The sequence below is a fragment of the Meriones unguiculatus genome, chromosome 2, assembly GCF_030254825.1.
Source record: "Meriones unguiculatus strain TT.TT164.6M chromosome 2, Bangor_MerUng_6.1, whole genome shotgun sequence".
NCBI classification, from domain to species: domain Eukaryota; kingdom Metazoa; phylum Chordata; class Mammalia; order Rodentia; family Muridae; genus Meriones; species Meriones unguiculatus.
In genome coordinates, this window is record NC_083350.1 from 144,983,824 (window position 1) to 145,002,122 (window position 18,299).

Here is an 18,299-nt window from a genome sequence, read left to right on the forward strand (position 1 = left end):
TAGACTTAAATCTTTCCTATTTTTAGTTTTTCTCTTTTTATTTGGGAAAGAACTTGAAAAACAAACCTGATTTATATTTTCTGTTTCTGTAATCAGTTTCCAGAGGAAACAGAACTGGATCTTTTGTCAGTAACTATTGAAGGCCCATCACATTACTCAGCACATACTGAAGGACCGTGTTCAGTGTTCAGCTCTCCCAAAACCCCAGGAAGCTTTTCACCAGGTGTTCCTCTCCAATCAGAAGATGGCCGAAGGGATGACAGTCTGTCTTCTACCAGTGAAGACTCTGAGAAGGATGAAAAAGATGAAGACCGTGAAAGGGAAAGATTTTATATTTACAGGAAACCCTCGTGAGTAGCCTTTTAAGATCTTTAGGTGGCAAGTCAGCATCGAGAAGTGAGTCTAAGGCATCTTATCTAGCCTATATTTAACAAGCCAAGCATGATGTCATATGCCTATAATAGTATATTTAGAGTAGAGCTTGCTATGTCGTCCATGAGGACTTTAAACTCCTGAATTCAGAGATGGAGGCAGGAGGATCAGGAATTTAAGGGCCTAGACTACATAGTAAGCTCTACTCCAGAGTTAGCCGGTGATGACTCTGTCTCAAAAATATAAAATCATAATACTAACAATAAGTTAGTATGAACAATAAGTTCATAATTTCTAATGTGATTTAACTTTATGGTGCTGTTTTCTTCTTAATATGAATGGGTTTGTTTAAAATGTCAATAAAACAAATGGAGGTATGGTTATAAGTTACAATAAAGGACAGAGCAATATTCCTCATGCATGGGCTTAATAAAAATGAAAGGAGACGTTGAAAAGTGTCATATAGTTGAAAAAATATGACTAGTAAAGGTAAGTATGTATCAGTGAATGAAGATTTCAACTCATGAAAGAAATGAGATGATCTAGTAATAATGAAATAAAAGGCGTATAAGTATGAAGTCTTACTGAGAATTTGCCCTCATTCAGAGCTAGAAGGACCTTTAAAATTCACCCACTTCTAATGCCTGATTCACTGCAACTAGGACAATAAGATTAAGTGTTTCCACTGTTGCTATCTGTAGTCTTCTTAGAAGCTGAGAGGATTCTTGCCCCCTTTCTCCAGAGTGAAAACACTTGCTTTAGAGTCTTTCATATTAGCATATTTTAGCCTGTTCTTTCACTTACTGGAATATAGCTTTCAATAACCTTCAAAGAAGAATGATAATTCAAATACACTTTCTTTTTTTATAATATTTTATTTTTATTAATTACAGTTTATTCCCTTTGCATCCCACCTGTAGTTCCCTCCCTAAGGCAGTTGTTTTGTTCTGATGATAGTGTCCTTTGCTTTTCTGTTTCATGAGGTCCCATTTATTGATTGTTATCTGAGAGCCTGTGTTGTTGGTGTTCTGTTCAGGAAGTTGTCTCCTGTGCCAATAAGTTCTAACTGATTTAATGTGTCTGGTTTTACGATGAGGTCTTTGATCCACTTGGACTTTAGTTTTGTACAGGGTGATAAATATGGATCTATTTGCATTTTTCTACATGTAGACATCCAGTTAGATCAGCACCATTTGTTGAAGATGCTATCTTTTTTCCATTCTATAGTTTTGGCATCTTTGTCAAAACTCAGGTGTCCATAAGTGTATGGGTTTATTTCAGTGTCTTCTATTCGATTCCATTGATTCACCAGTTGGTTTCTATGCCACTACTGTGCAGTTTTTACTACTGCTGCTCTTTAGTACAGCTTGAGATCAGGGATGGAGATGCCTCCAGAAGATCTTTTATTGTAGAGGATTGTTTTAGCAATTCTGTGTTTCTTTTTATTCCATATGAAATTGAGAATTTTTCTCTCAAGGTCTGTAAAGAATTGTTGGTAATTTGATGGGAATTGCATTGAATCTGCAATCGCTTTTGGTAAGATGGCCATTTTTACTATGATAATCCTACCAAGCCATGAGCATGGGAGATCTTTCCATCTTCTGATATCTTCTTCTATTTCTTTTTTCAGAGACTGGAAATTTTTTTTCATGCAAGTTTGACTTGCTTGGTTAGAGTCACACCAAGGTACTTTATGTCCTTTGTGGCTATTATGAAGGGAGTTGTTTCCCTAATTTTTTTCTCAGCCCTTTTGTCTTTTGTGTACATGAGGGCTACTGATTTTTTTGAGTTAATTTTGTATCCAGCCACTTTGCTGAAGGTGTTTATCAGGTGTAGGAGTTCCCTGGTAGAATTTTTGGGGTCACTCATATATACTATCATATCATCTACAAATAGTGATACTTTGACTTCTTCCTTTCCAATCTGTATCCCCCTTGATCTCCTTCAATCGTCTTATTGCTCTAGCAAGGACTTCAAGAACTATGTTGAAGAGATATGGCGAGAGTGGGCAGCCTCTCCTTCTCCCTGATTTCAGTGGGATTGCTTTAAGTTTCTCTCCATTGAATTTGATGTTGGGTATAGGCTTGCTGTATATTGCCTTTACTGTGTTTAGGTATGTGCCTTGTATTCCTGATCTCTCCAAGACTTTAAACATGAATGGGTGTTGGACTGTGTCAAATGCTTTTTCAACATCTAAGGATATTATCATGTGGTTTTTCTCCTTCAGTTTGTTTATATGGTGGATTACATTGATAATTTCCATTTATTGAACCACCCCTGCATACCTGGGTTAAAGCATACTTGGTCATAGTGGATGATATCTTTGATGTGTTCTTGTATTCAGTTTGCAAGTATTTTGTTGAGTATTTTTGCATCAAAGTTCATGAGGGAAATTGGCCTGAAATTCTCTTTCTTTGTTGGATCTTTGTGAGGTTTAGGTACCAAGGTGGCTATGGCTTTATAGAATGAATTTGGTAAGTGTTCCTAATGTTTACATTTTGTGGAATAGTTTGAAGAGTATTGGTGTTAGCTCTTCTTTGAAGGTCTGGTAGAATTCTGCACTGAAACCATCTTGCCCTGAGCGTTTTTTGGATGGGAGACTTTTGATGACAGCTTCTATTTCCTTAGGGGATATAGAACTATTTAATTGATTTACTGGTCTTGATTCAGCTTTGGTAAGTGGAATTGATCAAGAAAATTGTACATTTCATTTAGATTTTCAAATTTTGTGGTGTATAGGCTTTTGAAGTAAGACCTAATAATTGTTTGGATTTCCTCAGTATTTGTAGTTATGTCCCCCTTTTCATTTCTGATTTTGTTGATTTGGATAGTGTCTCTCTGCCTTTTAGTTAGTTTGGCTAAGGGTTTGTCTATCTTGTTGATTTTCTCAAAGAACCAGCTCTTGGTTTCATTGATTCTTTAAATTGTTTTGTTTGTTTCTAATTTATTGATTTCAACCCTGAGTTTGAGTATTTCCAGCCGTCTACTCCTCTTGGGTCTGTCTGCTTCTTTTTTTTCTAGGGCTTTTAGGTGAGCCATTAAGTTCCTTGAATGAGATGTTTCAAATTTCTTCTTGAAGCCACTTAGTGCTATAATTGTTGGACAGTATGTGACTCTATTAAACATAGGAAAAACCTTAGTATGAGCTAGCTGAATAATTTCAGTGAGTTTATTAAAAACTAAAATTTCTTGACAGACTATTACTCATTTAACATTGGGAAATAGGTCACTAAACAGACTTCAGTTTACTATAATGAATGATTCCTTATTTTCTGCAGACATACCGCTCGGAAGAAAGCAACAGGCTTCGCTGCTGTTCATCAGCTTCTTACTGAACGCTGGCCTACAACACCAGTCAACCGAAATCTTAGTGGCACAGCTACTGAGAGAAATATTGACTTTGAACTTGATATACGGGTTGAAATTGACAGTGGAAAATGTGTCCTTCACCCAACCACCCTTCTGCAGGAGCATGATGATATAAGTTTAAGAAGGTAAAAGACTGGCTGGAAAAGTTAGTTAGAAATACTGTTCATATCTTGAATTATCAAAAACTTTCCCCAGTCCAAAACTGCAAATTTACTACATAAATAAAAGTTTGCTCTGAAACAAAAGAAAGGTAAGTGTTTTTGTTTTTTGGGTTTGTTTTTTTTTTTAAATAAATTTACCTCCCCCTCCTTTTTTGTCCTATAGGAGTTATGATCGAAGCTCTAGGAGTTTAGATCAAGATTCTCCTTCAAAAAAGAAAAAATTTCAAACAAATTATGCTTCTACCACACATTTAATGACTGGCAAGAAAGTCCCATCTTCTCTGCAGACAAAGACCAGTGACTTAGAAACAACAGTATTTTACATTCCTGGAGTAGATGTAAAGGTAAAAACCTAATTCTCTAGAATAAGACTAGACTAAGTGTTTATTTTCTACCAGATTTTTTTTTTTTGCTTATTTTATTTTATTTATATACATATTTAAATTTTTTTGATTATAAGATGTGCACCCATAAACATGTTTCATACATGTGCATATGTTAAATATAGATATTAAATTTTATATTTACCATATGTTCTAAACATGGTAAAAATCATGCATATATATATTTTTAATTACATACATATTTAAATATTCTGATTTCCTCTCAGCCATGTCTGGATTCAGTTGGCCTTCATAGGCATTATTGTGGCCAAGACATCTTTGGTTAGCTTTAACCTCTGAATTGGTTGCCTCATCTCTATGTGCTCTCAGATGACCTGGAACTATGATTTATAAAGTAATTTATAGAGAATGGAACTTTCTGGTTTATCTAATGTAGCCTTACTATAAACATGAGAGTGTCTAAATTATGGCTTACCATTTATTCATTATCTATCTAGTATAATTTCATTAAGCAATGATTTTTTTTATTTGTAAAATTGTCTAATCTTAGACCATTAAGCAAAAAAGGACTTTAAAAATTATTTGGATTAAGCTCTTTCATTTTAAAAATGAAAAAGTCAGGTAGTTTCCACAACTGTACAGCTAATTAATAAAGCTGGAGCTAAACCTTTAGGCTCCTGAACCAGTGTTCCCTGAACTATATTTTCCACATGTCATGCTATTTCCTCATCTCAAACTTTTTATTTTGATTTTTTAAAATACAGTTGCATTACAATTCTAAGACACTAAAGACTGAATCACCTAATGCCTCCAGAGGATCTTCCTTGCCTAGAACACTCTCCAAAGAGTCCAAGCTGTATGGTATGAAAGATAACGCAGCATCTCCTTCTTCTCCTTTACCTTGCACTGTCCAGAGCAAGACTAACACCTTACTTCCTCCCCAACCCCCACCTATTCCCTCAGGTATTTAAGAGGCTACACTGTATTTCTGTCATGTATTTCTCGATTTTTAGTTATTCTGCTTATTTTGTAGAGACTTTTTAATTCCTATGTTTAAGAAATCACATAGACTTGTCAGTAATGACTATCTCAAATCCATATGTGAAAGTACAAGACAACTATTTTAGACTCTTAAAATTTTTATTACATTAGATATTCTTAATAAATAAACCACACTTTTTGAACAATGTATATTTACCAAAGGGTAGTTCATGTTGTTTAAGTTTAGGAGCTATAATCAGCTAGGGATCAAATTTACACATACATGAATACATTGATATTAACTGCAATTATTATCTGTTGTGACACAACCTGTTACCCAAACCCACAGCCTTAAGCACAGTGCCTCTTGATTGAAAAAATATATGTGTGTGTGTGTGTGTGTGTGTGTGTGTGTGTGTGTATCAAGAGTTGTTTGGTTTGATAAATCTCAACTCAGTCTTTCAGGAGACTGAAGTCAAGATGCTGGCTAGGTTACCTGAATACTTGACTAGACACGAGAAAGATATTCCATCATGTTCTAGTCATGTTACTGGGTAACTGGTATCCCAGTTCCACCCCATGTGAACATCACCACTGGGTTGGGAGTATTTTTATGATATTGCAATTAATATTCCTTGGGTGGAATAATCAAAAGAAAAGCTGACAGAACTTGCAAAGGGTAATAGCTTAGCTTTAAAAGTCACAGAGTTCTGCATTTACAGTTTCTTACAGATTATACAGACCATTGAGGACAGGAACTAGGGCTCAAAAGCCAACATGGATCTGTGGAAGCCATTAGAAATTAATATCATAGCACAGGAATGATACTTTACACATGCATGAACACATTCACACGTAGAATTTCTAACATAGTGACTGTTAGGACTAGGCAAGAATTATTGAAGTAGTTTCATCTAGAAATTTCATATGTTACATAAACCGTTGAAAGTAGTCAATAAAGAATCATGATGATGCCTAGTGTTTATCACTTTTCAATTGACAAAACCTTGCTAGATCCATTAATAATGAGTCAGATACGAACATTCCATTTTATAAATGGAGAAAGTTAGGGCTTGTAGATTTGGGGCATTTCTTATATTTATATAACTAATGTTCAAATTGGAGATCAAAGACAAAGTTAGCTAAGACTTTGTTAAGTATTTTTATGCATTTTATGAAGAAGAAATGCTTGATTAGAAAGAATGAAAGAGACATGGCATGCTATGTAGAGAAGTATTGTCAGTGTGTACATACTAAGCACAAGAAATCCAAAAGCAATGATTTTTGTATTTACTTCCCTCTAAATCATATTAGTTGGGATTTGCTAGTTTTAAGTGAACAAGTGGACTAACACCAACCGTAGACCTGATAGGCTAGGGTCAGATAGTAGGGGAGAAGGACCTCCTCTATCAGTAGACTAGGGGAGGGGCGTAGGGGGAGAAGATGAGGGAGGGGCCTACAGCTGGGATACAAAGTCAGTAAATTTTAATAAATAAATATTTTTTCAAAAACATTAGAAAATTTTTTAAAAGTATAAAATTGAAATAATGTGTAACCTAGTGCAAGTAAAAATAGAGTATTATAAACATTCATGGTATTTGTAGTCTCACATTAATGTATCATTTTTGTCATCCTATTTTTACTGTTTTATAGTCTTAGGTAAAGTATTTCACTTAATTAAGCTGTCATACAATTCTAATTTCTCTTTAACTTGCCCTATTTTGGGGGAAGAGTTTATTGAATTCCACTCAATATATAACATTTGTCAATATTCTAGCCAAAGGAAAAGGAAGTGGAGGAGTAAAAACAGCCAAGCTATATGCCTGGGTAGCACTTCAGTCATTACCAGAAGAAATGGTTATTAGTCCTTGTCTGTTGGACTTTCTGGAAAAGGCTCTGGAAACTATCCCAATTACTCCAATTGAAAGGAATTATACAGGTAAGCATTCTCCACATAAGCATTCTAACTTTAGATTTTGTTTCATAGAAGAATTTCTCAGTGCTATTGTACACTGTTATATATTCCATTATAAAACACATTATAGAACTGGAGAAGAACCAGAGAGGTCGTCTCATTCCTTTTTGTTGGTAAAGAACCCAAGCTGTAGTAAAGCTATATGATTATTTTTTTCAAGGATACAGCTAGATAGTAAAAACATTAATGATTGTATGTCCTAGGGTAATATGTTCCTTGCCCTGGAATCTGTTTGTGGAAAAAGCATAAGTGCTGGGTTTGTTTTTTTTTATTTTATTAATTACACTTTATTCATTTTGTATCCCCCCATGAGCCCCTCCCTCCTCCCCTCCCGATCCCACCCTCCCTCCCCTTTCTGCATGCATGCCACTCCCCAAGTCCACTGATAGGGGAGGTTCTCCTCTCCTTTCTGATCTTAGTCTATCAGTACACATCAAAAGTGGCTGCATTGTCCTCTGCTGTGGCCTGGTAAGGCTGCTCCCCCCACAGGGGGAGGTGATCAAAGAGCAGGCCAATCAGATTATGTCAGAGGCAGTCCCTCTTCCCATTACTATGTAACCCACTTGGACACTGAACTGCCGTGGGCTACATCTGTGCACGGGTTCTAGGTTATCTCCATGAATAGTGCTTGGTTGGAGTATGAGTCTCTGGGAAGTTCCCTGTGTTCAAATTTCCTTGTTCTGTTGCTCTCCTTGTGGAGACCCTGTCCTCCCCAGCTCTTACTATTTCCCACTTCTTACATAATATTCCATTCACTCTGCCCAACAGTTGACTATCAGGCTCAGCATCTGCTTTGATAGTCTGGAGAGCAGAGGCTTTCAGAGGCCCTCTGTGGTAGGTTCCTAGTTTGTTTCCTGTTTTCTTCTTCTGGCTTTCAGAAGCCCTCTGTAGAAGGTTCCTAGGTTGTTTCCTATTTTCTTCTTCTTCTGATGTCCATCCTCTTTGCCTTTCAGGATGGGGATTGACCGTTTTAGTTAGGGTCCTCTCTCTTGCTTAGTTTCTTTAGATGCACAGATTTTAGTGGATTTGTCCTATGTTGTATGTCTATATGAGTGAATATGTACCGTGTGTGTCTTTTTGCTTTTGGGACAACTCACTCAGGATGATCCTTTCCAGGTCCCACCATTTACCTGCAAACTTCATTATTTCCTTATTTTTCATTGCTGAGTAATACTCCATTGTATAGATGTACCACAGTTTCTGCATCCATTCTTCAGTTGAGGGGCATCTGGGCTGTTTCCAGCTTCTGGCTATTACAAATAAAGCTGCTCAAGTGACAACACATGCTGGAGAGGTTGTGGAGAAAGGGGAACCCTTCTCCACTGCTGGTGGGAATGTAAACTTGTACAACTCTGGAAATCAATTTGGCGCTTTCTCAGACAACTAGGAATAGCGCTTCCCCAAGATCCAGCCATACCACTCCTGGGCATATATCCAAAAGAGGCTCAAGTACACAAAAAGGACATTTGCTCAACCATGTTTGTAGCTGTTTTTTGTTTTTAGCATGTGATATTTTTGGAAGATTTAATTCGGGGAAATGAACATGATTTTTCACTAGGCAAGGACATGTAGACTGACAAACTTCAAAGCAACTTTCTAGGGTTGATACATCTTATATCAGTACTAGTTAGAGAAAGGGATCTTCCAATGATTTGCCCTTGATATGGTTTAAAACTTGAACCTAAATATTTTAACAGCGGTCAGCTCACAAGATGAAGATATGGGACACTTTGAAATCCCAGATCCTATGGAGGAATCAACAACATCCCTAGTGTCATCTTCGACGTCTGCTTACTCTTCCTTTCCTGTAGATGTTGTGGTTTACGTGCGAGTTCAGGTGATGTGTCTCATTTCTTCATAAAGAAAATAGTTTTCGAAATTTCAACATTATTTCCCTTCAAAATTTCTGAGTGATAATCTCATGACTGTTTGATATGTCTACAATGGCTTAGAAGTTTGCTAAATCCTAGGAAATATATGTAAAAAGGTGTGTATATATTTTCTGTTCTGAGCAGTTTCATAGATTAGGAGTTTTCCATTTTTGGTTTTCAATCTCTTATGAAACAAAATTAAAATATATAAATTAAAGCATTTGAAAACATTTTATCTCTTTATTAAGTGTGGTACCCTTCACTCTCACCATTGCATTCTCTGGACAGATTTACAGTATAATTAAGATTCTATGGTACCTTTTACGGAGTTTGTTAAAAGTTACGTAGTTTTAAAATATTTTATTCTTTAATGCAATCTTATATACCTTCAGGAATATATATTATCCTTTGATTTAATGTTTTTATTAAAGAGGGTTAGAAAGATACCTGTATCCAGACTTCAAATTCAGATTACCACTCAGTTAAAATTTTAAAATCAATCTGTAAGAAAAAGAAAAATGCTGATATCATCTGTTGCGTGGACTTCTTTAGTAACAGTTTGGCCAAAAGATCTTTAGTCTGATACTCTGACGTTTTTTTACTAGCTTATGTTAAAGGTTTGATGAAAACATACTAAGTACTTGAAGGTTTGTGAAAACCTTTGTTACTAACACAGCAGTTTTTTCAGTGTTTTAGCATGGGATTACTTGCTTTAAAAAATTTGATTATTAACAAAAATAATATTGACACAAATATGTCTAAGGTTCTGCATTTTCCAAATGTCATTGGGTCTTCAAATACTTAGCTTGTTATAGTCAAGATCTCAACTCTGTAGCCCAGGCTGGCATATACTCTAGGTTGGCCTTGAACTTGCAATAATCCTACTGCCCTAGAGCCACTGAGAGCAGAGTATTGCTTTATACCTAGAATATTTAGCTTCATAAAGATCGTGCCATTCTGTTAATGTATTTTGGTTCATATGTCATCCTTCTGTTTTTATAAGTTATGGCATTAAATTTAATTATTTCTAAATATCAGGTGATTAAATATAATACATTTGGTATATGTATGTAAAAATGAAATTATATAAAATTATGTTTGTATCTAATATGAATTTTTAACTATGAAGTTCCTAGAAATGTTTTTCCCTGCTTTCTACACTTTAGCCTTCACAGATCAAATTTAGCTGTTTGCCAGTTTCAAGAGTAGAATGCATGCTGAAGCTACCGTCTCTGGACTTAGTGTTTTCTTCAAACCGAGGAGAACTGGAGACTTTGGGGACTACATACCCTGCAGAGACCTTATCCCCTGGTGGTAGTGCTCCTCAGAGTGCAGCAAAGACCTCTGCCAGCAAAGCTGGAATGCCAGGTACAGAAATGTTAAGTCATCTGGTTCAAAGTACTATGTTTAAATAAATGCCAAATAGTTATTCATGTATATTTAGATAGATTTAGAAATACAAATTTCGTGATTTCCTTGTTTTTAAAAGTTGAGTAGTATTCCATTGTGTAAATATGGAATACAATTTCTGTATCCATTCCTCCATTGAGGGACACCTAGGTTGTTTCCAGCTTCTGGCTGTTACAAATTGAGCTGCTATAAACATGATTGAGCAATGTTCTTATTGTATACTTGAGCATATTTTGGATGTATGCCTAGGAGTGGTACTGTTCCTTGAGGTAGCACTATTCCTAATTTTCTGAGAAAACGCCAGATTGATTTCCAAAGTGGTTGTACGAGTTTACATTCCCACCAGCATGTGTTCCTTTTCTCCCCGTCCTTTCCAGCATGTGTTGTCACTTCAGTGCGTCTAAGGTGGAATACTACTCAGCTTTTAAAAACAAGGAAGTCATGAAATTTGCAGGCAAACGGTTGGATCTAGAAAAGATCATCTTGAGTGAGGTAACCCAGAAGCAGAAAGACACACATGGTATATACTCATTCATAAGTGGATATTAGACATATAATATAGGATAAACATACTAAAATCTATACTCCTAAAGAAGCTAAACAAGGAAGACCTTAGCAAAGATGCTCAATCTTCATTCAGAAAAGCAAACACAATAGACATCAGAAGCAAAAGAAGACGGAACAGGACAGGAGCCTACCACAGACAGCCTCTGCAAGGCTACTGATTGAGGTTTCAAAGCAGATGCTGAAACTCATAGCCAAACTTCAGGCAGAGTGCAGGGAATCTTATGAAAGATGAGGGAGATAGACCTGGAGGGCACAAGAGTTCCGAAAGGAGACTGACAGAGGCATAAAAACTGAGCCCTGGGGTCCCTGAAGAGAATGATATCCCAACCAACAACAGTGCATCAAGAGGACCTAAAACCCCGGCTCAGATGTAGCCCGTAGACTCAGTCTCCAAGTGGGTTCCCTAGAAAGGGAAGCAGGGGCTTTCTCTGGCATGAATTCAGTGTCTTATTCTCTAGTCACCTCCCCCTGGAGGGTGCAGCCTTGCCAGGCCACAGAGGAAGACAATGCAACCAACCAGTCTTGATGAAACCTAGGGTCAAATAGAAGGGGAGGAGGAACCTCCCCTATCAGTGGACTAGAGGAGGGGGGGAAGAAGGAGGAAGGATGGGATTGGGAGGAGATGAGGGAAGAGGCCACAGCCAGGATACAAATTGAATAAATTATAGTAAATGATAGTAAGAATTTTTAAAATATAATAAATAAAATAAATAATAAGAATAAATAAGTTCAGTAGAAAGGTAAAATAAACAAAAGCAAAATATTAGAGGTGTGACATTTTTAGAAAAAATATATAATAGAGCAGAGTTGTAAGTATATTTCATGTACTAGTAGAATGAATCCCTTTTATATTTTTAGTTCAATAGTAATTCGCATTGTAGTTTTAGCTTGCATGCCACTAGAAGCACTATGATAAGAATACTAACAAATCATGAATCTGTGTGCTTTTGAATGCTTTGTGTCATGTTGAATTATGCAATTTAGGAACAATGGGTTTTGCAAATAGAAAATAAGAGATGCTATTACGAAGATCTATCCTTATCAAAATTTTATGTACAAAGTAGCACTTGTGTTTTCTAAAATGGTGAATTTTGCTGTCTACCTCATTTGTTTCATGAAAACTTTTACTGTAAAGTACAGTTGGGGATTTCTTGATTTCTAGCACTCGTAACTGAAAGCTCTTTGCCCATAAGTCAAATAAAAATATAAATATAAATAAGAGCAATGTTGGCTAGTTTGAGTGGGAATTTACAGTAGAATTGAAATGTCATTAAAACAGAGGTTCTTAACCAAGGGCTGCAGATGCCTTCAACAACCGAGGGGCTTTGGCTAGATACTAATGGGGAAACCAGAAACGGTGCGCAAATATCCGGAAAAGCCTTTTCAAAAAGAATTATTTGACCTAAAATGCTAGAAGCAAAATATGTGGATGGAATCTTAAACTACAGTTTCAAGAGAAGCATGGAAGCTGTTGAAGGAAAATCAGCCTTCAGATTTGGAAGGAATCACTCAGGGGTTAGGTCTTGGTTTTTGTGCAGTTATCTTGAATTCATATTTTTAGCCTTATGTTTGGCTTTTTTTGTTTTTTTGAGACAGGGTTTCTCTGTATAGCCCTTCGCTGTCCTGGACTCACTTTGTAGACCAGGCTGACCTCAAACTCACAGAGATCCGCCTGCCTCTGCCTCCCTGAATGCTGTGATCACAGATGGGCGCAACCGTGCCTGGTTATGTTTGGCTTTTTGAGAAATAGTGTGTTAGTGCTTGTCGATTTCCTGGTGTGTGGTAATGTTCGGATGTCTCTTACTTACAGGTTCATCAGGATTAGGCAGTCCACTTGGCCGAAGTCGACACAGCAGCAGTCAGTCAGATCTGACTGGTTCCAGCAGCAGCTCATCTGGCCTGAGCTTCACTGCATGCATGTCCGACTTTTCCCTATATGTGTTTCACCCCTATGGTGCAGGGAAACAGAAATCTACTGTTTCTGGTCTCACATCTGGATCAGGAGGACTAGGTATATTTTCTCATTTCTGTCTTTTGTTAAATTTTTTAAGCTTTCTTTTCTTAGACCACGTTACCTTAAATAATGGATATAAACCAACATCAGAACCTTGTATTTTTTCACTTTGATAATACTTATTTTATCCCTATAAGTAAAAACTTGAACAAGAAATTCAGATAAGCTGATTATACAAGGATTTAAAACTCAATGCTTGTTAAACGATATGTATAGCTTAGTATATAAAGATAGAAGAGTTTTCTTATACTACATATTTAAATATATTTTCAAATCGCTTTGTATAAAATTATAGTCCATAAAAAGTAAAAATTTAAAGTATGTAGGTTATGCTTGGTAATTTTAAATAAGATTATTAAACCATCATTTAATAAAACTAAATCTGTATTTTAAAGTTCAGGTTTCACTACTGAATATTTCTTACAGTCATACAAGTGAGTTTGTCAAAATTGCAACTTATTTATATGGGCTTCAACATACCTAAACCACTGTGTGAAATGCAAATGCTCTTTAGATTATTCGGTCTAAATTATTCCTAACTTAACTACTTTTGATTGGTGACATGTTACAGTATAATGTTACTGGATAATTTTTATTAACTAGTTGTATGCATACATACACATCTGTATTTACATGTGCATACATGTGGGCATTTTTCTTGTTTTTGTTTTTTTTTTTTTTCAGGGAATGTGGATGAAGAACCTACTTCAGTCACCGGTCGAAAAGACTCACTAAGTATAAACCTTGAGTTTGTAAAAGTGAGCTTGTCTCGGATAAGGCGCTCAGGGGGTGCCTCATTTTTTGAAAGTCAGTCTGTAAGCAAGTCTGCAAGCAAAATGGACACTACATTAATCAATATATCTGGTATTCCTATTTCATAGGTTTTAAATTAAGATATTACTATTTTAAACAATAATCTCTATTTTTAACATAATTTTTATTTTTATATTAATTACAGATTATTTACTTTGTATCCCAGCTGTAGCCCCTTCCTTCAGTCCCTCCCTTTTCCACCCTCCCTGCCCCTTTCCAAGTCCACTGATAGGGGAGGTCCTCCTCCCTTTCCATCTGACCCCAGGTCTCATCAGGACTAGCTGCAATGTCCTCCTCTGTGGCCTGGCAAGATGCTCCTCCCCTGGGGGGTGGGGAGAAGGTCAAAGAGCCCTCCACTGAGTTCATGTCAGAAACAGTCCCTGTTCCCCTCACTAGAGAAACCCACTTGGATTCCGAGCTTCCATGCGCTATGTCTGAGCAGGGGTTTTAGGAATAACCTCTATTTTAAATAGTGCTTAAATATTAAGTACACTAAACATTAAGAGTAGTGATAAAGGAAAGAATTTCAGCCCAGCCTACAAGACTCAACTCAGGCTACTAGTGTTAGAAATGTTTTTAGGTAGATATATTCAAGGGCACAAACATGCTAAATTAAAGAACAAAAATTCTTTTTTTTTTTTTTGCCTCTTTGTAGTTATGAATCCATAAAATTTGTAAATGTGTTTTTAGTTGGAGATATTTGCAACACTAAAAATGGAATGAGTAGCCTTAATAAAAGTTCTACTTTATATTATTAGGTCTTAGGCTAGTCATTTTTTTCTCTTTGCATTATAACTTGAATACTTAAAATTAATGCATATAATCATCTTGGGAATTTAGGATACTAAGTGAAAACTTTTCTAATAATTAGTCTCACTAATATAGTATGTTTCCTTAACATGATAATCATTTAGCAAATATCCTAAACCTATGTTTTTTATTAAATTTTTATTTTTTATATTAATTACAGTTTATTTACTTTGTATCCCAGCTGTAGCCTCTTCCCTCATTCCCTCACAATCACACCCTCCCTCCCTCATCTCCTCCCTGCCCCTCTCCAAGTCCACTGATAGGGGAGGTCCTCCTCCCCTTCCACCTGACTGTAGCTTATCAGGTCTCATCAGGACTGGCTGCAATGTCCTCCTCTGTGGCCTAGCAAGGCTGCTTCTCCCGCGGGTGGGGGTTGGGGGGGATGAAAGAGCCAGCCATTGAGTTCATGTCAGAGACAATCCCTGTTTCCCTTACTAGGGAACCCACTTGGATAATGAGCTACCATGGGCTACAGCTGAGCACTGGTTCTAAGTTATATCTATGTATAGTCCTTGGTTGGAGAATCAGTCTCAGAAAAGACCCCTGTGCCCAGATATATTTGGTCCTTGTGGAGTTCCTGTCCTCTCCAGGTCTTACTAACTCCACCTTCTTTCATAAGATTCCCTGCACTCTGCCCAAGGTTTGGTTATGAGTCTCAGCATCTGCTTTGATACACTGCTAGGCAGAGTCTTTCAGAGGCCCTCTGTGGTAGGCTCCTGTCCTGTTTCTTGTTTTCTCCTACTTCCAGTGTCCATCCCATTTGTCTTTCTAAGTGAGGATTGATCATCTTACCCCAGGTGCTCCTTGATCATCTTATCCCAGGTCCCCCTTGTTTAGCTTCTTTAGATGTATAGATTTTAGTATGTTTATCCTATATTTTAGGTCTAGTATCCACTTGTGAGTATATACTGTGTGTGTGTTTCTGCTTCTGGGATACTTTACTAAGGATGATCTTTTCTAGGTTCCACCATTTCTAAGCCTATGTTTTATAGTTGACTTTTGTCAGGCACTATGCTAGGTTACTGGTGTGAACAGACATGAGTAATGCAAGGTCTCATATGTGGACAAAATAATAATACCACAGACTATATTTTGTGTTTTCTATCATAGAGGTTCCAAAAATGGGGGGGGGGGGGTAGGGTCCTTTGGAGCATTAAGGCTGTATCAAGAGGTTTAACTAAACACTTTATTGTACAGAATGGATGGAGCAGAAGTCCTGGCTAAAAGTAAAGATGAAATAGACCAGGAGCATATTGTGGCTCAGATAGAACTGAGGGATCAGATTTTTATACTTAAGGTGGTAAGAAGCCATTAGAGATTTTTAAAGAAATGGGATGATGCTTCAGTTTGATATTTTAGAAAGAGAGTTGATGGTACTACAAAAGATAGGGGAAAATGCATGAGAAGGTTTTTTAATCTGCAATAGTGAGTGAAAATCTGATTGTAACAGTAAAAAGGGAAAGATGGGAATAGCTTAAAGAGTAAGAGAAGAAAATCCCTAGGTCACATAAAGAGTAATAGAAGGCAGAAGGTAGGTTTGAGCTTACATGATTTGGAGGGGAATGTTGAAGCCACTAACTTAAATAACTGTAAAACAAACTGAAGTGAGAGTGAGTATAGACCTAGCAGTGGTCAGTTGGCCACCAAGCCTGGATGTATGGATTCAGGCACTGTGTCCCTGAAGTCATTGGCATGCCAATCTAAAGAAGCTGTGGAAGAGGAACAGAAGACAAAGGAGGCAGGAGAATGATGCCAAACAGAGCTCCTGAAGGCAGCCATAAGGATGCTTTTCATGTGAAAGCTTCTGCCCTAGAACCGAAGGGAAATGAGTTAGTTCTTCCTTCCACACAGCTATGTGTTTTGCAGTTTTTTGTGCAAGCTCATATTCCAGTTCTTACTGTTGACTTATTTTCCGATTTGAGATGATCCCTGTGCTGAGCTGAAAGCTTACTATATAGCTAATCTCTAGATCATCCCTGATAGCTGTGACAGAGAATAATAGAGCCCTAATTTGCTGTCTCTCCAAGAAAGGGACACAGAGCTAATGGTCTTAGAGTTCACTGTTTCTGTAACTTGAAGAAAGACATAAAATCACTGGTATTTCATGGTTTAGAACAGGAAGTATATTCATATTCAGCTCTGTAACACCATGTCTGAAAACTAAAGTGTTAAGAGGTTTAGAAGTATGTTCTAACAAACTTTATTTCTTCATCAGCTGTTTGTGATATAGGGTCTGCTTCATTCAAGTATGATATGCGCCGACTCAGTGAAATCCTGGCATTTCCAAGAGCTTGGTATAGGAGAAGTATTGCAAGGCGCCTGTTCCTTGGAGACCAAACTGTAAATTTGCCAAGTAAGCTTGTTGTGTAATAATTGGATTTCTCTTAATTTGGGTTAAAGAAAACAATATCCTTAATAATAACATAAATTTTAACTTACTTTGTAAGCTCTACCATGTAATTCATTCATTTGTTCAAAAGAATGTCTGTCGAGTCCTTCTAATGGCAAGCCCTGGGCATGCCAGACAGTGCCTTATTCTTTGTAAGATTACCTGCTAACATTTTATTCTCTAAGAATTTACTCTGTAATCCTTGTAAATTTGAAACTGCAAGTTTAATTAATTAGCTAAAGCATGGAAAAGGAAAATATTGAAGACATACTACCTGTTTTGCCCCCATCTCTTTCTTGATCTTAGATACTGTTATAAGTATTGTTATGTTGAGCTGAAGAGGTTATGAAGTGAAGAGTACAGTTAGCCTGATACAGTGGAAAATGTAAAAAAAAAATCTCATGAGTAGGTCTATTCTCTCTCCTGTCATGGGGCTAAAATATGTTTTTCCCTTCTGCTGCAGTTTCTTCCAGAATTAAATAAAATACTGGATTGCTCTCTACAGATTGTTTACTGCCATCCAGTATTCAAATAGAGAAGTGGAAGGAATATGTCATGTAGTTAGAAATAGTATCTGGGTAAAAGGACTTTTCTCACTTAATGTTCTTAACTGTGAGGTTTTTGTTGTTGTTGTTGTTTGTTTTGCCTTCTACTGTTATGCTAGCATCTGGTCCAGGGACACCTGATTCCATTGAAGGGGTGAGCCAGCACCTTTCTCCTGAGTCATCAAGGAAAGCATACTGCAGGACATGGGATCAGCCAAGTCAGTCAGCCTCTTTCACCCATATGCCTCAGTCACCCAATGTGTTCAGTGAGCACATGACCAATAATACCATGTCACCAGGGACAGCAGCACAGAGCCTCAAGTCTCCCGCTTCTATAAGATCAAGGAGTGTGTCAGACTCTTCGGTTCCTAGAAGAGGTAACACTGCTCTTTTTGTGCTGTCCATGTGATTATGCCTAAATGTATCAATATGAATGTTAAAGTTTTTGGTACAACCAAGACTTAAGTATGATGAGCAAAGTCAGTACTTTGTTTGCACACTGAATCCATTAGATGAAATGCCAGGTACCCAGCCAGTGCCTCTATTTCAGAATGGTCCCTGCCTTTGAGGCTTCTATTTGACTGAAACACTTTTTGGTTTTCTCTTTTGTGAAGAAAATCCTAGTGTGATGAATTATCTGTGCAGTTATATCTCAAGCTGTATATATCCCATGCACAT

The 18,299-nt window shown here is 37.0% G+C and overlaps 1 protein-coding gene across 7 annotated transcripts in view; it reads left to right on the forward strand.

Moving 5' to 3' along the window:
- The window catches only part of Bltp1 (bridge-like lipid transfer protein family member 1), a 181,565-nt gene that overhangs the window by 144,498 nt on the left and 18,768 nt on the right, over positions 1–18,299 (forward strand). For 6 of the 7 annotated variants that reach the window (XM_060378234.1, XM_060378238.1, XM_060378240.1 and 3 more), the window contains 11 exons: positions 97–350; positions 3,651–3,866; positions 4,066–4,246; positions 5,011–5,209; positions 7,005–7,166; positions 8,900–9,039; positions 10,240–10,441; positions 12,861–13,061; positions 13,749–13,928; positions 16,903–17,040; positions 17,741–17,998. In XM_060378234.1, coding sequence (XP_060234217.1) covers positions 97–350; positions 3,651–3,866; positions 4,066–4,246; positions 5,011–5,209; positions 7,005–7,166; positions 8,900–9,039; positions 10,240–10,441; positions 12,861–13,061; positions 13,749–13,928; positions 16,903–17,040; positions 17,741–17,998 — 2,131 coding nt within the window. The remainder of the gene's footprint in view (positions 1–96; positions 351–3,650; positions 3,867–4,065; positions 4,247–5,010; positions 5,210–7,004; positions 7,167–8,899; positions 9,040–10,239; positions 10,442–12,860; positions 13,062–13,748; positions 13,929–16,902; positions 17,041–17,740; positions 17,999–18,299) is intronic. The other variant, XM_060378239.1, reaches the window with a different exon arrangement.